General features: G+C 32.0%; 1 protein-coding gene and 1 long non-coding RNA gene across 6 annotated transcripts; one reads left to right on the top strand and one right to left on the bottom strand.

Annotated features, from left to right (window-relative positions):
* LOC107604674 (aberrant root formation protein 4) lies at positions 1,682-9,544 on the top strand. 3 transcript variants are annotated; one of them, XM_021104602.1, is made up of 15 exons: positions 1,682-1,999; positions 2,954-3,399; positions 3,833-4,009; positions 4,327-4,476; positions 5,294-5,366; positions 6,327-6,505; positions 6,649-6,708; positions 6,842-6,992; positions 7,096-7,155; positions 7,243-7,514; positions 7,640-7,711; positions 7,884-7,961; positions 8,165-8,365; positions 8,480-8,531; positions 8,643-8,862. In XM_021104602.1, exons 2-15 carry the CDS (start codon positions 3,307-3,309, stop codon positions 8,666-8,668), a joined length of 1,644 nt encoding a protein of 547 aa, XP_020960261.1. In that variant the 5' UTR covers positions 1,682-1,999; positions 2,954-3,306; the 3' UTR covers positions 8,669-8,862. The 3 variants fall into 3 exon arrangements, 2 of the variants coding, with proteins under 2 accessions (XP_020960261.1, XP_016161805.1); XR_001612334.2 differs by lacking the exon at positions 8,643-8,862 and adding an exon at positions 9,092-9,544 and having other exon boundaries at positions 1,683-1,999; positions 8,480-8,642; XM_016306319.2 differs by lacking the exon at positions 8,643-8,862 and adding an exon at positions 9,092-9,544 and having other exon boundaries at positions 1,683-1,999.
* On the bottom strand, positions 9,934-11,845 carry LOC110263407. 3 transcript variants are annotated; one of them, XR_002348972.1, is made up of 3 exons: positions 11,617-11,845; positions 10,290-11,231; positions 9,934-10,198 (listed from the first exon to the last, which is right to left on the bottom strand). It is a non-coding gene; the product is annotated as an uncharacterized LOC110263407 (long non-coding RNA). The 3 variants fall into 3 exon arrangements; XR_002348973.1 differs by having other exon boundaries at positions 9,987-10,198; positions 10,290-10,439; positions 11,043-11,827; XR_002348974.1 differs by having other exon boundaries at positions 10,011-10,198; positions 10,290-10,367; positions 11,043-11,816.

The following is a 12,874-nucleotide window of genomic DNA, read 5'->3' as shown; positions in this document are numbered from 1 at the left end:
ATATTCCCGAATTATTTAAATACTGACAAAAATACACTCAAATTTTACTATCGATAAAAGTTGCTTCAAATAATTTAAAAATACAACAATGATACCCAATAGTAAATATATATTTTTAAAAAATACCTTAGAGATTGAATTTTTATGCAATTTTTTGCAAGCATGATTATAAAAATAAGATATTATTATACATAAAATTTGGTGATTTTTCATTAAGTATATATTTTTTTATATTTTTTGTTGTTAACAACCAATAATACTTTTAAAAAATTACAAAATAATATATACTTAACAAAAATCACCGAATTTTAAGAATAATAATATCTTTTTTTTAATCATACTTGCAAAAAATTGCATCAAAATTCAATCTCTAATGTATTTTTTGAGAAATACATATTTAATATTAGTTTTTTTGCAAGATTATCTAACATTAAATATGTATTTCTCAAAAAATACATTAGAAATTGAACTTTGATACAATTTTTTGCAAACATGATTAAAAAAATGAGATATTATTATCCTTAAAATTTGGTGATTTTTCGTTGAGTATATATTTTTTTGTAATTTTTTTGTTAATAAATAATAATACTTTTAAAAATTCACAAAAAAATATATACTTATAAAAAATTACCAAATTTTAAGAATAATAATATCTCATTTTTTTAATTATGCTGGTAAAAAATCACATCAAAATTCAATCTCTAAAGTATTTTTTAAAATATATATATATATATATATATATATATATATATATATTTACTATTGGGTATTGTTGTTGTGTTTTTAAATTATTTAAAGGCATTTTTTTCGATAATAAAATTTGGGTGTATTTTTGTTAGCATTTAAATAATTTGGGAGCGTTTTTGGTGATTAACCTTTAAAAATATGATAAAAATTTACACGGGTGAACTAACAGTGATGCGATAATTAGAGCTTCTTGTGTGGCAAGTGAGATTTTGACATTTAACAAATGAGCCACGTTATTCTTTTTCTTTAACAAAATAGATCTCCGATCATGGATGAATTTTTTTGACAGATTTTTAAAATATTAGAGAGTATTTTTGTCTAAAAATGCTATTCGTACACTAAAATTAGTTATTAAAATTAGCTATCAATATATTTTTATATAAATAAATGTGTGATTTAATTTATTTTTAATATGTATTTATATTCTAACATGTATTTTATACTTGTGGTTGATTTTAGTATATACGTAATATAATCTAATTTTGCTTATGACAAAATTTAGAGACATTTTTATCAAGATAATTCGAGTATATTTTTAATAATTTACCATTATCTTAATTAATCTTACCTTTATAATTTTATTATATATAAAAATAATAATAATAAATAGAAATCATATTCTATTAATAAATTATCTTAAGTTTAATAAAACAATAAGTTTTTTCCTTGAATGCCCGAATAACAGTATAAATTAAAAATTTGAATAATACAAAAATATATGATTCTGAAAATAAGATCGAATTGACCAGTCGAACCGGTTTAACCGAAAACCGACGGTATTAATAGTCCAGTCTTATATCCAAAACCGACAATTGAAGAATCGGCTAGAAACTGTTGAACCGGCCAAGAACCGGCCGGTTAGATCGGATCCGAAACTGGCCGGTTCTTACTAAACGATGCCGTTTTACTAAACAATAAACACCCTAATTTTTCAATTTTACCCTAGATCTCAGCAGCCTCCCCCTTCTTCCCCTGCCTCCAACTGTTGCTTCTCCTCTCCAACAACACCGTCGCCGCCTCTAACCACTCCGAGGTTCCCTGCGTCTCTGCTGGCGCCAGCCACTAGTTCGTCGGCGTTTGTCCAGCGCGCTGACCCTCACAACCCGCCGTTCTTCGACGGTGCGTTCGACTTTGCATTCTCCGCAAGGCTCGACGAGGCGCTGTTCCCGGCGAGATTCGCTACAGAGATGGATCCCCGTGTCAGGTCTGGTGGCTCGTGTGTTGTCGCCGTCGCGAGTGCGGGGATGATAAGGTGAGGGAGGTCGTTTATCTGTTCAGTAATGTTACCTTGGTTGGAATGAGAATGACAAGTATTGTTATGCAAACTTCTTGGTTGATGCTTGATTTTTCAGTACTTACTGGGTTTTTCACTTAATTAATTGGAATGCTTCCTCGTCCACTGGGTTATGTAACAATTAATTGTCAATTTTAGTTGTGTCATTCCTTTAATAATTATTTGGCAAAAGAATTTCTCTTATTGCTCAAAAGAATTCCTTTCATTATCTAATATCCATACAAGGAAAACATAATTTAAACCGTATGGGTAGTAATTTTGTACTTCTTTCTCTGTTGCAGCATTACACATTGTTTGAGTGAAAGTTTGGATCAGTAAATTGCATAACCAAAATAATCTATGTGATTGCTGTGTATAATCTTTAGTCTATTTCTTATATTTTTCATTTTACAAAGATAAGTTTATTTTTCTTTTTAAGTCTTACACTAATTCTCACTCGTTAGTACTTGTTTCAAATGAATATAACTAAGTTGAAGTGAATTATTCATGTCACTGTATAAAGGTTCGAGCTGGAATAGTTGGATACCCTAATGTTGGAAAGTCATCATTGATAAACCTAAGCGAAGAATGTGCCCTGCAGACCCCAGACCAAGAGTTACCCTAATTGTTCATGAAATTGTATTCTGTTAAAGTTGAAACTAATGGCTTCTAATGTTGAGTTCTTAACAAGTTTTTGCGAATTTTGATGATTGATAACAAATTTTTATGTTGGCATTTAATATTTAAATATTTCTTTTTACTATTTAACTTTTGAGTTTGTATTTTGATAAGATCATATAGCTTTAGTTGATGATATTTCATGTAGTGTTTTAAATTTGGAAGATATTTTAAGATTTATATTAGAATATAATTATATTTTAGAATGTTTATTTATAATTTATTTATTATTTTATTCTAAAATGATTTTTCCAGTTGAATCACGGTTGGACCGGTTGGATCAGTGAACCAGTGACTAAAACGGTTTGATGACCAGTAGTGAGTAGTAGCTGCTGGAACTCACTCTCACAGTCTCACTCCCTGCTGCTTAGACGCCGAAAAGACGGATTTGTCCTCACCTGGTTCTTCAGTGTTGCTAACTGAAATTGCAGCACGCTAACTTGTCTTCTCTTCACCATCTTGGCATCTTTTTCCAGAAAAAAGAAAAATAAAAAAAAGGGGATTTGGTAACCCTTGATGGAAATGGTGGTGATGCATGGTCGGGTAGTAAAGGTTGAAGCTGTGGAGGGAGACTTGCAGTGGTTCTGATTTCTGTTCATAATACTCTGATGTCATCCATGTCTGGAGAGAGTGAAACTGTGTCGTTTCAAGCTTCTGAAACTCAGAATACCATTCAAAGGATTCTACAATCATGCTCTAAAGTAAGATCAATCCCTTCTAAACCTCTAGACCTTTTTTCCTTTCATCTTTTTCCCTTTTCTTTGTTATTTAGTTAATTTGATTTGGTTTCAATTGAATGCTTGCATCATTTCTAAACTCGAATGAAATTAACAACTTTGATCAAGCTTAACACTTTGTTTTTGTTCATTTTTATTTAATCAAGCTAGAGCATAGATGAAGTAAGCAATTAAATTTATGAATCAAGAAAAAGAAAAGCTTTATAATGCGTTATTAGTTTATTAGATTTTAATGATTTTAGTATAGACCTAGTTTACTACTACAGTATAGGATTATGAGATACATTAGCTGAACTCACATAGTGGAAGAAGAATTTGTTATTGTTATAGTTGTTATGGTTTGGGGAGCAATAAATGAAAAGCATGTTTGATATGCTTTGATTTTTACACTTTGTAGCTGGTTGAGGCTGGCGATATCCATGAGTCTGACAGCACAATCTCAGAGCTTGTCAACTTCCTTGATTCTTTATCGGATGCCGCTCTTTCAGACCTAAACAATGAGCCTGCGCAGAATGATGCATTTGATGCTCTCACTGAGATCCATCAATATATATGTTCTCCTTCTCTTGCCCAGGTGAGGTTAAACTTCGGCCTTTCATTCATGTTTTGCAGCTACGATTTCTAAATTCTAAGTTAATAAAATAACATGAATAGAGAAATATGTCTATTGATAGCATCTTGTTGTTAGCTAAACAAGAACCTCTTATGGGTCTAGAAAAGGGAGATTAGGGATAGTATACTTTGCCTAAAGCCTAAAGCCTTAAACATTTTAATGTTTGGATCATGTATTATTTTAAGCTTGTAGTTTAGATGTGCGCTAATTTTGTAGTAATTCTTTTTTTTTTTTTTGAGTGACTTTCTGGATCATTTCTTCATTTGGTGTTGTGACAGGAAGCTGTTGATGCCCTTTCCTTTGAATTACCAAAGGCCGTCTCCAAGTTTGCTGGCATTTCGAACAGATTTTTAGACAAGGCAATCAGCATCATTGATCAGTTTCTAGAGAAATGTGGTCCAAGGGATATGCTTTCTATTCTTTGTAATGTGAGTTTATATGTTTTCTTAAGAGTAAATGTTTACGTTAGTCTTTCAAAGATACAAGCAACATCAGATTGTTTTTGCATTTACCAGAAATATCAACTTGATCCTCTAATGTTAATTGGATACCATCAGATTCGTGCTACAGAGACTTCCATGTCACTTCCAGAACCAACTAATGGCCTTAAGATAACATTGATGGACCAATTTGATGTATTTCTGAATGGAGAAGCAACCCGAAACATGTTTCTCTTCAGAAGACAAAAATGATCCTCTTGTTTCTTTATTTAATAGATGCTTCCTTTTTATATTTTTAAATGTCTTCTTGCCTCATAGCCAGAGTAGAAGGAGGTTACTTGAGTGAAATCATGCTTTATATGTATTCACTTGTGGACTATGTGCCAGTTCTTGTCACGGTGCCTCCTTCCTAGTTGACAATAGATGATTGGCAAACCAATCTCGATATAGAATCCGATGGTCAATAATACAGAGGGTACTAGAAAGGTGGGCAAAGAAGTCTCCAGATTTATTTATTTATTAGACCCCATCTCGTACCCCTGTCAACTCTTATTTATCTCTATTTCGCATCCTGCTAGTTCTTAACTTTTTATTTTCCGTTATATTTTGTGGGGTTTCTTGGCTTTTGAAGATCACTTTATATCCCATGGTATGGTATTTACATTAAAAAGAAAGTATCTGTTTTTCTCATGATCATATCATAGTTGACATGCAAAGAACTACAGTCAGTGCAAGTTTGATGTTTAATTTATTTTATTTTTGTTAATATCTTGATCCTATGTTTCTGTTAATCTAATTGGAACAGACAATAGGTTATTCAAGTAATATGACCAAGGCTGCCAGTTACATTGTTCCTCCGTTATCAGGGCTCTCAAAGGGTAATTTGTTGGCAGTAGTTACCTTGCTGATTCACTTCCAATGTAGTGTTTTGAAGGATTATTTTTTTTTTCTTGTTTCATTTAGCATGTGCAATGCATGATTGGACTCATTTAATGCATTTGGTTCTTCTTTGGTGTTTATGTTGAATCTAAGTTGTTCAGGGCTTGGTGTAAAGAATATACTCGTTCCTTTCTGCTCTTCAATTGTGGCTCTAAAGCTAGAGTTAAGTACGATCAATTGAGCTTTCTAAGCAAATGATGGGATCCTAAAAATGAATTTTTAAAAAATACATAAATGCTGCCAATCAGATTTCAGTTACATATCTAATAGAAGAATGATACCAGATATGAATTTCTTGCAACATAATGTTCTTTTGGCTTCAGCATTTGGAATTGTCTTTATGAGGGGGTTTTTTTTTTTATGGTTTTTGGGTTGAACATACGGTTTTGAATTGAGTTTCAGAGTTTGAGCAGGACTGCTAACTAATAAGCCTGAGTAAAAGTGTTTCTTAGGGTATGGTGGCATGATTTGGATGACAATCGATTATACTTCTTTTGGACGATAATAAGATACTTTTTTTTTTTTTTTTTTTTTTTTGTCATTGAAATCTAAATATACTCTTCCAACACAGTGAGGAGTAAACAAGTCATAGCTTAGACTTGACTTTCATATCAAATCTAAAATCTTTGTCTAGGCCTTTAGCTTCAGCTTGATATTTAACCACACTTTCATATCCAGTTGTATTATATATGGCCTTGTTTATTTTATCATAAAAACCAGCGGATAACATTTCTTACCACTTAATATTAGTTTTGTATTGACTTGATGAAGTGTATTTGTTGATGAACTTCAAAGGCTAAATGTTAGTTTTGGGATGAGTATTTATGTCACACACACTGGCAATGATTTGGAGCCATATTACTTGCAAGCATTTGCTTATGCTTATTTCTTCTTTTCAGTCTTTACCTCCATCAAGAGGCGTCATTTTGAGCAAGTACAAGTGGCTGTTCCGATCATTCTTAATGTGTTGAAGGCTGTGGCTTTGGATTCAGATGACGCAGATGATGCAGAACTTGAGAGTGTATTTCACAGAGCTGTTGGGATTGCAAATTCTATATATGAAGTTTGCAATAAGTTGGTCTGTTAATTTGAAAGATTTGTTTCTCTTATTTGATAGGAAAATTCTAGCCACTGATTCCAATATTTGCCAGTTTTTTTTATTTTTATATTTTTTATTTTATTTTATATTTTTTTATTTTTTTTATTTTTTTTTTGCGACAGGACGGTGTTTCAAATGAGAAGCTCCGAGCTCTTCTTGGACTATATGTCCTCCAATGCCTGGTACTTGTCTCTGTACTGCACTTATTTGCATCTGTTTTCCCAACCACATTTTTTGGTAGATTTGTTGCTTTGACATAGTTTTAGCATCTATAATGTGATTTAATATGTTATTACTTATGTGCATCCTGTTTAGGCACTTCTTTCGGCCAGCATAAGCTATAAAGATTCCACCTGTCATTTGTTGGTGTTGGAACTGTCACAAATATCTTCATATTGTGGTTTAACATATATGAGTCTTTTAACTGCTTTCGATGTTGAGACTGTGGTTGGCTTTGTTTTTGGAGGTAGTAACGCTTGGGTTACCTTTTCTCGATTCTAAATTCATCAATGTTAAAGTAAATTTAACACCACTTCCTGACTTTTTTTTTTCTGTCATCAATTATCCAGAAGATAAAGATGCCCATATGAGTTGTTTGTCTCATGTCAAACATGGTGTTGCTCTTTCAGGTTTGTCTTCGAAACTATTGCTGTAATTGAACCCTAGTTTCTTTATCAATTTCCTTTTGCTAACCCATCAAATTCTGATTCTTGCAGTGGTATGGGGGCTTGTCTCAGAGGAGGTTGCTCATGCCACTAAAGAGAGTTTGGTTGCTATCAAGGATGACCTTCACAATAACCAGACCAAACGATGGCAAGCAATAGGAACATTAAAACATGTACTTTCCTTTGTCAATTTGCCATGGGAGCTAAAGAAACATACTATCAACTTCTTGCTTTGCATCACAGATGGATGCGTTTCCGGAGAATATCTTGGTGAACATTCTGAATGGTCATCTTATATGCCTAACATTTTCACAGCTTTGCAGGTTGTTTAATGCAGTTCTATTTTTTTCCCTTCTTTTTCTCTTTTTTAATCATTGCTTTATGTTTTACTTTCTCAATGGGGAAAGAAACACTGATATGTTCTACTGACATGTTCACACTTGAACAGGCTATTAAAATGGTTATCATGTATGCCCCAGAGCCAGAAGTAAGAAAAAAATCCTTTGCTTTGCTGAAAGCAGTGAGTTTCCGATACAAGACAATACCTTTCCAGTTTTTGATACTTTGTGCCATATGCATTATGAATTGTGCATGTGCTCGGATTGAAATGCATGATATTTTAACAACCTCTTTATTTTTTCTTTTTCTTTAGGAGATGTTTACTGGTAGTATGCTAATGTTGCTCAAACTAGGTACTCACTGATATTCCTGATACTCGAAGGTTTGACATTTTGAAAGCGTTGATTACAAATACAGACTCATCCTCCATGGTAATCTCTTTAAACAGAGTTTGACTAAGGTTCTTTGCTTAAATGCTCCCTTTGTTTTTGGTTATCTGTCACAATGTATGCAGATACATTGGATACATTGATCAAATGATGCTCAGAAAAGTTATGGTTATAGTTAAAAGGGAACATCGGGAGTAACTGTCAAAAGTTAAATCCTCCAATGGTGGTTCTGCATCTTTTTGCAGATTGCCATTTTCATCGATATTGTCAGGAGGGAAATGCACATGGAAGTTTGCAACAGTACATCCGTAAAAGAAGCCCCAGACTCTAATAATGAAACGCATCCCGATATGCCATTTTGGACTCCAAGTGTTCTTGAGTTGGTGGAGTTGGTTCTAAGGCCCCCACGTGGTGGACCTCCTTCCCTCCCTGATGCGAGTGATGCGGTATTATTCCTTCATGTTTCATCACTTTCGTGTGTTTTATTCTGGCAGCATGAATGAAGTGCATCTACCTTAATAGCATTCTTACGGCATTACGTATCATGCCCTACCCTACAGGTTTTGTCAGCTCTCAACCTATACAGATTTGTATTGATGACAGAATCTACAGGTAACATCAAAACGTATAGATCATAGCACAAGTTTACAATATCATGCCCTACCCTACAGGTTTTGTCAGCACTCAACCTATACAGATTTGTATTGATGACAGAATCTACAGGTAATATCAAAACGTATAGATCATAGCACAAGTTTACAATGTATAATTTTCGCATATGTAAAACTTAGTGGAATCCATAGATAGATGAATATATCTTAAACAAAGTAAGACTGCTTATATTGTTAGCGTGCCTAACAATGAGATGTTAAACTAGTAGTTTGTAAGAATTTCTCTAAAACGTCTATGATTTATCAGCTAATGCTCAGAGAGTAGTAGTTAATGAGTAGCAAACTATAGTCAACGAACCGTTTGAATGATGGATTTTTCTATAACAGGAAATAAGATTAACTTTTTATTAAAAAAGTGTAAACAATTTATGATATCACTTCATTGTCTGATCACGATGTTGATCCTGTCTAGTGGGACAAAATTTCGCTTTTTGCATATCTTTGTCGTTGGCAGATTCAATCAAACTTAAAAGTGAAGGTTTTGGTTCTTATTTGTATCAGGAAAGACAAACCGCACTGGAGTATTGTCTAGGAGCAATTTAGTGAAGGCCTACAATGAATGGCTGCTTCCTTTGCGCACCTTGGTGAGTGGGATTATGACAGAGAACAAGAATGATTATGATCAGCTTGCAGTTGACACTGTGTGTACCCTGAATCCACTTGAACCTGTTTTGTACCGTTGCATTGAGCTTGTAGAAGAGAAGCTTAAACAATCTACCACATAAGCTTTTCTTTTTCACCAAAGTTGTCCTCTTTCGTAAACATTCCCTGAATGAGAATATTTGGTTTCAATATTAATCCTCCTTGTAGATAAAGCCCTAGAACAACAACAACAACAATAATAATTGTAGAAGAGAATGAAGAGTGTAAAATGATCAATGGGAAAAGAAAAGAGGGGGTACTTAAAGTATCTCATTTTTTGTATGCTGAAAAAATAACGAGCTTCTTGTATTCTTTTGGCTCAATTTTAGTAATTTTTATTTTAAAATAAATAAACAAAATTCTATATTACACTTAATAATCATATTATATTATCAAAACTATGTTCTCATTGCGTTTCTATATCCATGGAAGAATATATTATTTCTATTAAAAAGAAATTATAACATTGAGTAATTTTTAAAGCGTCCAAAATAAAAATTACGAAAGAGTTAAAAATAATATTAGTATAAAAATAGTTATTTTTATTAATGTAATATTATATAATTGGATATGTATAAAACTGCTTTATAGTTTATACTAACATTCCACCAAAATTAAATACCATAAAGATTGTTGATTTTGTAACCATTTTGTTTTTCGATTTTTCTATTAACTTTCTGCAATAACAATATTTCTTTATAAAGTTTTGAAACAAATATAAAATATTTAAGCTTAAATAAGTTTTGAATGTTATAAAATTCATAATTTGCAGACACAATATTGATGTCTCTTAGTGTAACCAAGTTTTCTTTTGTTACCATAAACAAGACAAGATCCATGGTCTAGGGTATTCAAACATGGATTAAGTTTCAAATTACGTTGTCTCAGTTAGTAAACTCAAAATGTAATAGGCACAATGCTTCATTTGAAAGAAGGATTACTTCTCAGTTCTTTTTAATGGCAAACCTGCTTTTACAATACATGAAAAAAAGAAGCCCCATCAATAATGAAAGCAGAAACACAACAATGAAAGGGGAAAAAAAAGGAAAAGGCTCACCAGCTAGCCTTTTTCATTATGGCCTTAAAACTATTTTCTTTTTAAGCTTGGGAAGCTGATGCAATGACTTCGCTGGTGCTGAGAAATCCATAAATATCTTTAAAAATCTGATTAGTGCTTCCCTTATAAATATCATAAGATGTCATCATCCTATTGGATATAATAACCATAAAACTAGTTGGTGAATTCTATGATAGGACATACTTTTATCTTCTATGGAAACAATAAGGAGGTGCTCATATTAAATCAAAATGAAAATCACCATGTTTGAAAGATTGCTGAACATATAATCGAATTTGCAATTGAATTACTTATCCAAGACAGATCTCACTCAGTCACTTGCTTATTGAACATATAATCATCAATTGAGAAATGAGTTTGTTATATACTTAAGAAGACAACTTTCACCTCCAAAAAGCATTAGTAATGATATTGATTTATATCAACAACAGATGGCATGCCTTTACCGATGGGACAAGATTATCAAACATTAAAAAATGAGTAATTATTAATTAATTTAAAAAATCCTACCAACCATTTGAAATTATATAAAATGTGATTCAGAATCTGCCATCTTTATAAAAAATCTATACAATATCTATACAATAATCACTTTTTATTTTATATACAAGAAAAATAATGTTTTATAAAATGGTAAATCTCACTGATGTGTCGATCCTTATTTTTAAAAGAAAAAAATGATACTTATTTTAGAGTTAAAAATACTTGTACATTGAAATACTAAAAAACTACCTTGTAAATTTTGTTCCTTGAAAATAGAATTGTATTCACCAACCAGATAACATTATCTTCAGTGGATATATAATCTCAAGCTGTCCGCTTGCCCCAATGGGTGGATAGTTTCCCCATGCCAATGCATCAAGGATGCCTTCCAGTCGCAGATCATCTTTGACTCCAACCTTAGCAGATTGTATAAAGGAACTACCAGGATTTTGTTTAATAAGATTCAAGAATTTCAACAAGATTTCTAAAGGCTACCATAACCTGATCTTTGCTAAAACTAAAGTATGTGGCTGGAATAATAAATGTGAAAACTAATAGAAAAGCATGTTTGTACAAAGGGAAATAAAATAGATGCATGTTATCTTTGTCTTGCCATGCCCATTCTATTTAACCCTGCAAACTCTCCACTAACTGACAAGTTGTCGGCAACAAAACGCAAATGCTTATGAAGGATTGTCTTGTCAGTATCTGTTGTCGCAGATGCCGAATTCTATGTTTGAAATCAGATGATAGAAAGGAAATATACAATACTACGGATTTTAATTGGAACTTTTAAAAAAAAGAGAATTAAAAGTATAAACACCTGGAGAAAATATTGCCGCCCTGCATCAATTCCATGATCCCATGTAAGTTTTAATCTTTTCCTTCCCACCCTAATTTTGAAAGTAAAAGTCTAACAGACATAGGTACTTGTAGCAAAATAGAAGGCAAATAGATCACCTTGAGTTATTTATCCTTCATATCTACTTTATAACTACCTTTTTCCCATAGTATCTTTATCATTCAACTCAATAATTATCATCCAAACAAATGGTTAAAAAGAGATTTTTCAAATTGAATTATTGAATACAAGTATTTATGGCTTATTACAAATTAAATATTAATCCCATAATGACTTGAAATTAAATATTAATCCTTCATTGTCTTTTCTAATATACTTACAAATGATAATCCCTAAATAAATTGTCCTAAAATGCATCCTCACCTTCACAGAAATGAATAATATTAGAGTATAAAATGTACGAATATATACATCTTCAACTGAACAAATGGCTTTAGAGCCACAAATGGTATACTCATGAATTAGGTTAGGATGTCCCAAATTAGAACAATCAACCTATTGACGTTCTTATATTTCCAAAATAGAGAAATTAACTACTTTTTTCCTTTTTTTTTTGAAGTACAACTACTTTTTTTCCTTAGTTTCTTTATCATTCAACTCAATAACTATCATCCAAACACATGGTTAAAAGGAAATTTTCTAAATTGAATTATTGAATGCAAGTATTTATGGCTTATTACAAATTAAATATTCAATTAATTAATAATGCTCTAAGAAGAAGCCAATAAGCGACTTTTTATTATACAGTTGATTCCTAATCCCTCTATACATCCAACAAAAAAATCCAGTGCACTAAAACTACATCCAAATCATAGTAAAGAAAGTCAAATTAAAGATAGTAATATTTGGCAGAAGCAAAACATAACTTACCTTACTCGGTAATTCTTCTCGAATAGATTTACAAGCAGGGCAGATTTTGTTCAAAATTTGTGCCATCTCTGATAGGAAACAAGGATGGGGTATGGTAATGTTAAATTTAATTATCTAAAAATGGTCAAATAAAATATTAATCATTCACTGTTCTTTCCAGTATACTTACAAATGATAATTCCTAAATAAATTGTCCTGAAATACATCCTTACCTTTACAGAAATGAATGACTTTTGAATATTAAATGTACGGATATATACAACCTCAACTGAACGAATGGCTTTAGAGCCACAAGTGGTGCACTCATGAGATAGGTTTGGATGTCCCAAATAAGAACAATTAACCTGTC

Source organism: Arachis ipaensis, chromosome B06, assembly GCF_000816755.2.
Source record: "Arachis ipaensis cultivar K30076 chromosome B06, Araip1.1, whole genome shotgun sequence".
Lineage (NCBI taxonomy): Eukaryota > Viridiplantae > Streptophyta > Magnoliopsida > Fabales > Fabaceae > Arachis > Arachis ipaensis.
This window is presented reverse-complemented; position numbering and strand designations above follow the sequence as displayed.

Bases quoted from the DNA above. Each gene is read 5' to 3' on its own strand.
- LOC107604674 (XM_016306319.2), top strand. From the start codon at position 3,307: ATGTCATCCATGTCTGGAGAGAGTGAAACTGTGTCGTTTCAAGCTTCT. The intron at 6,709-6,841 runs GTACTTGTCTCT...CATCCTGTTTAG, and splicing joins TATATGTCCTCCAATGCCTG to GCACTTCTTTCGGCCAGCAT. The intron at 8,366-8,479 runs GTATTATTCCTT...CCTACCCTACAG, and splicing joins TCCCTGATGCGAGTGATGCG to GTTTTGTCAGCTCTCAACCT.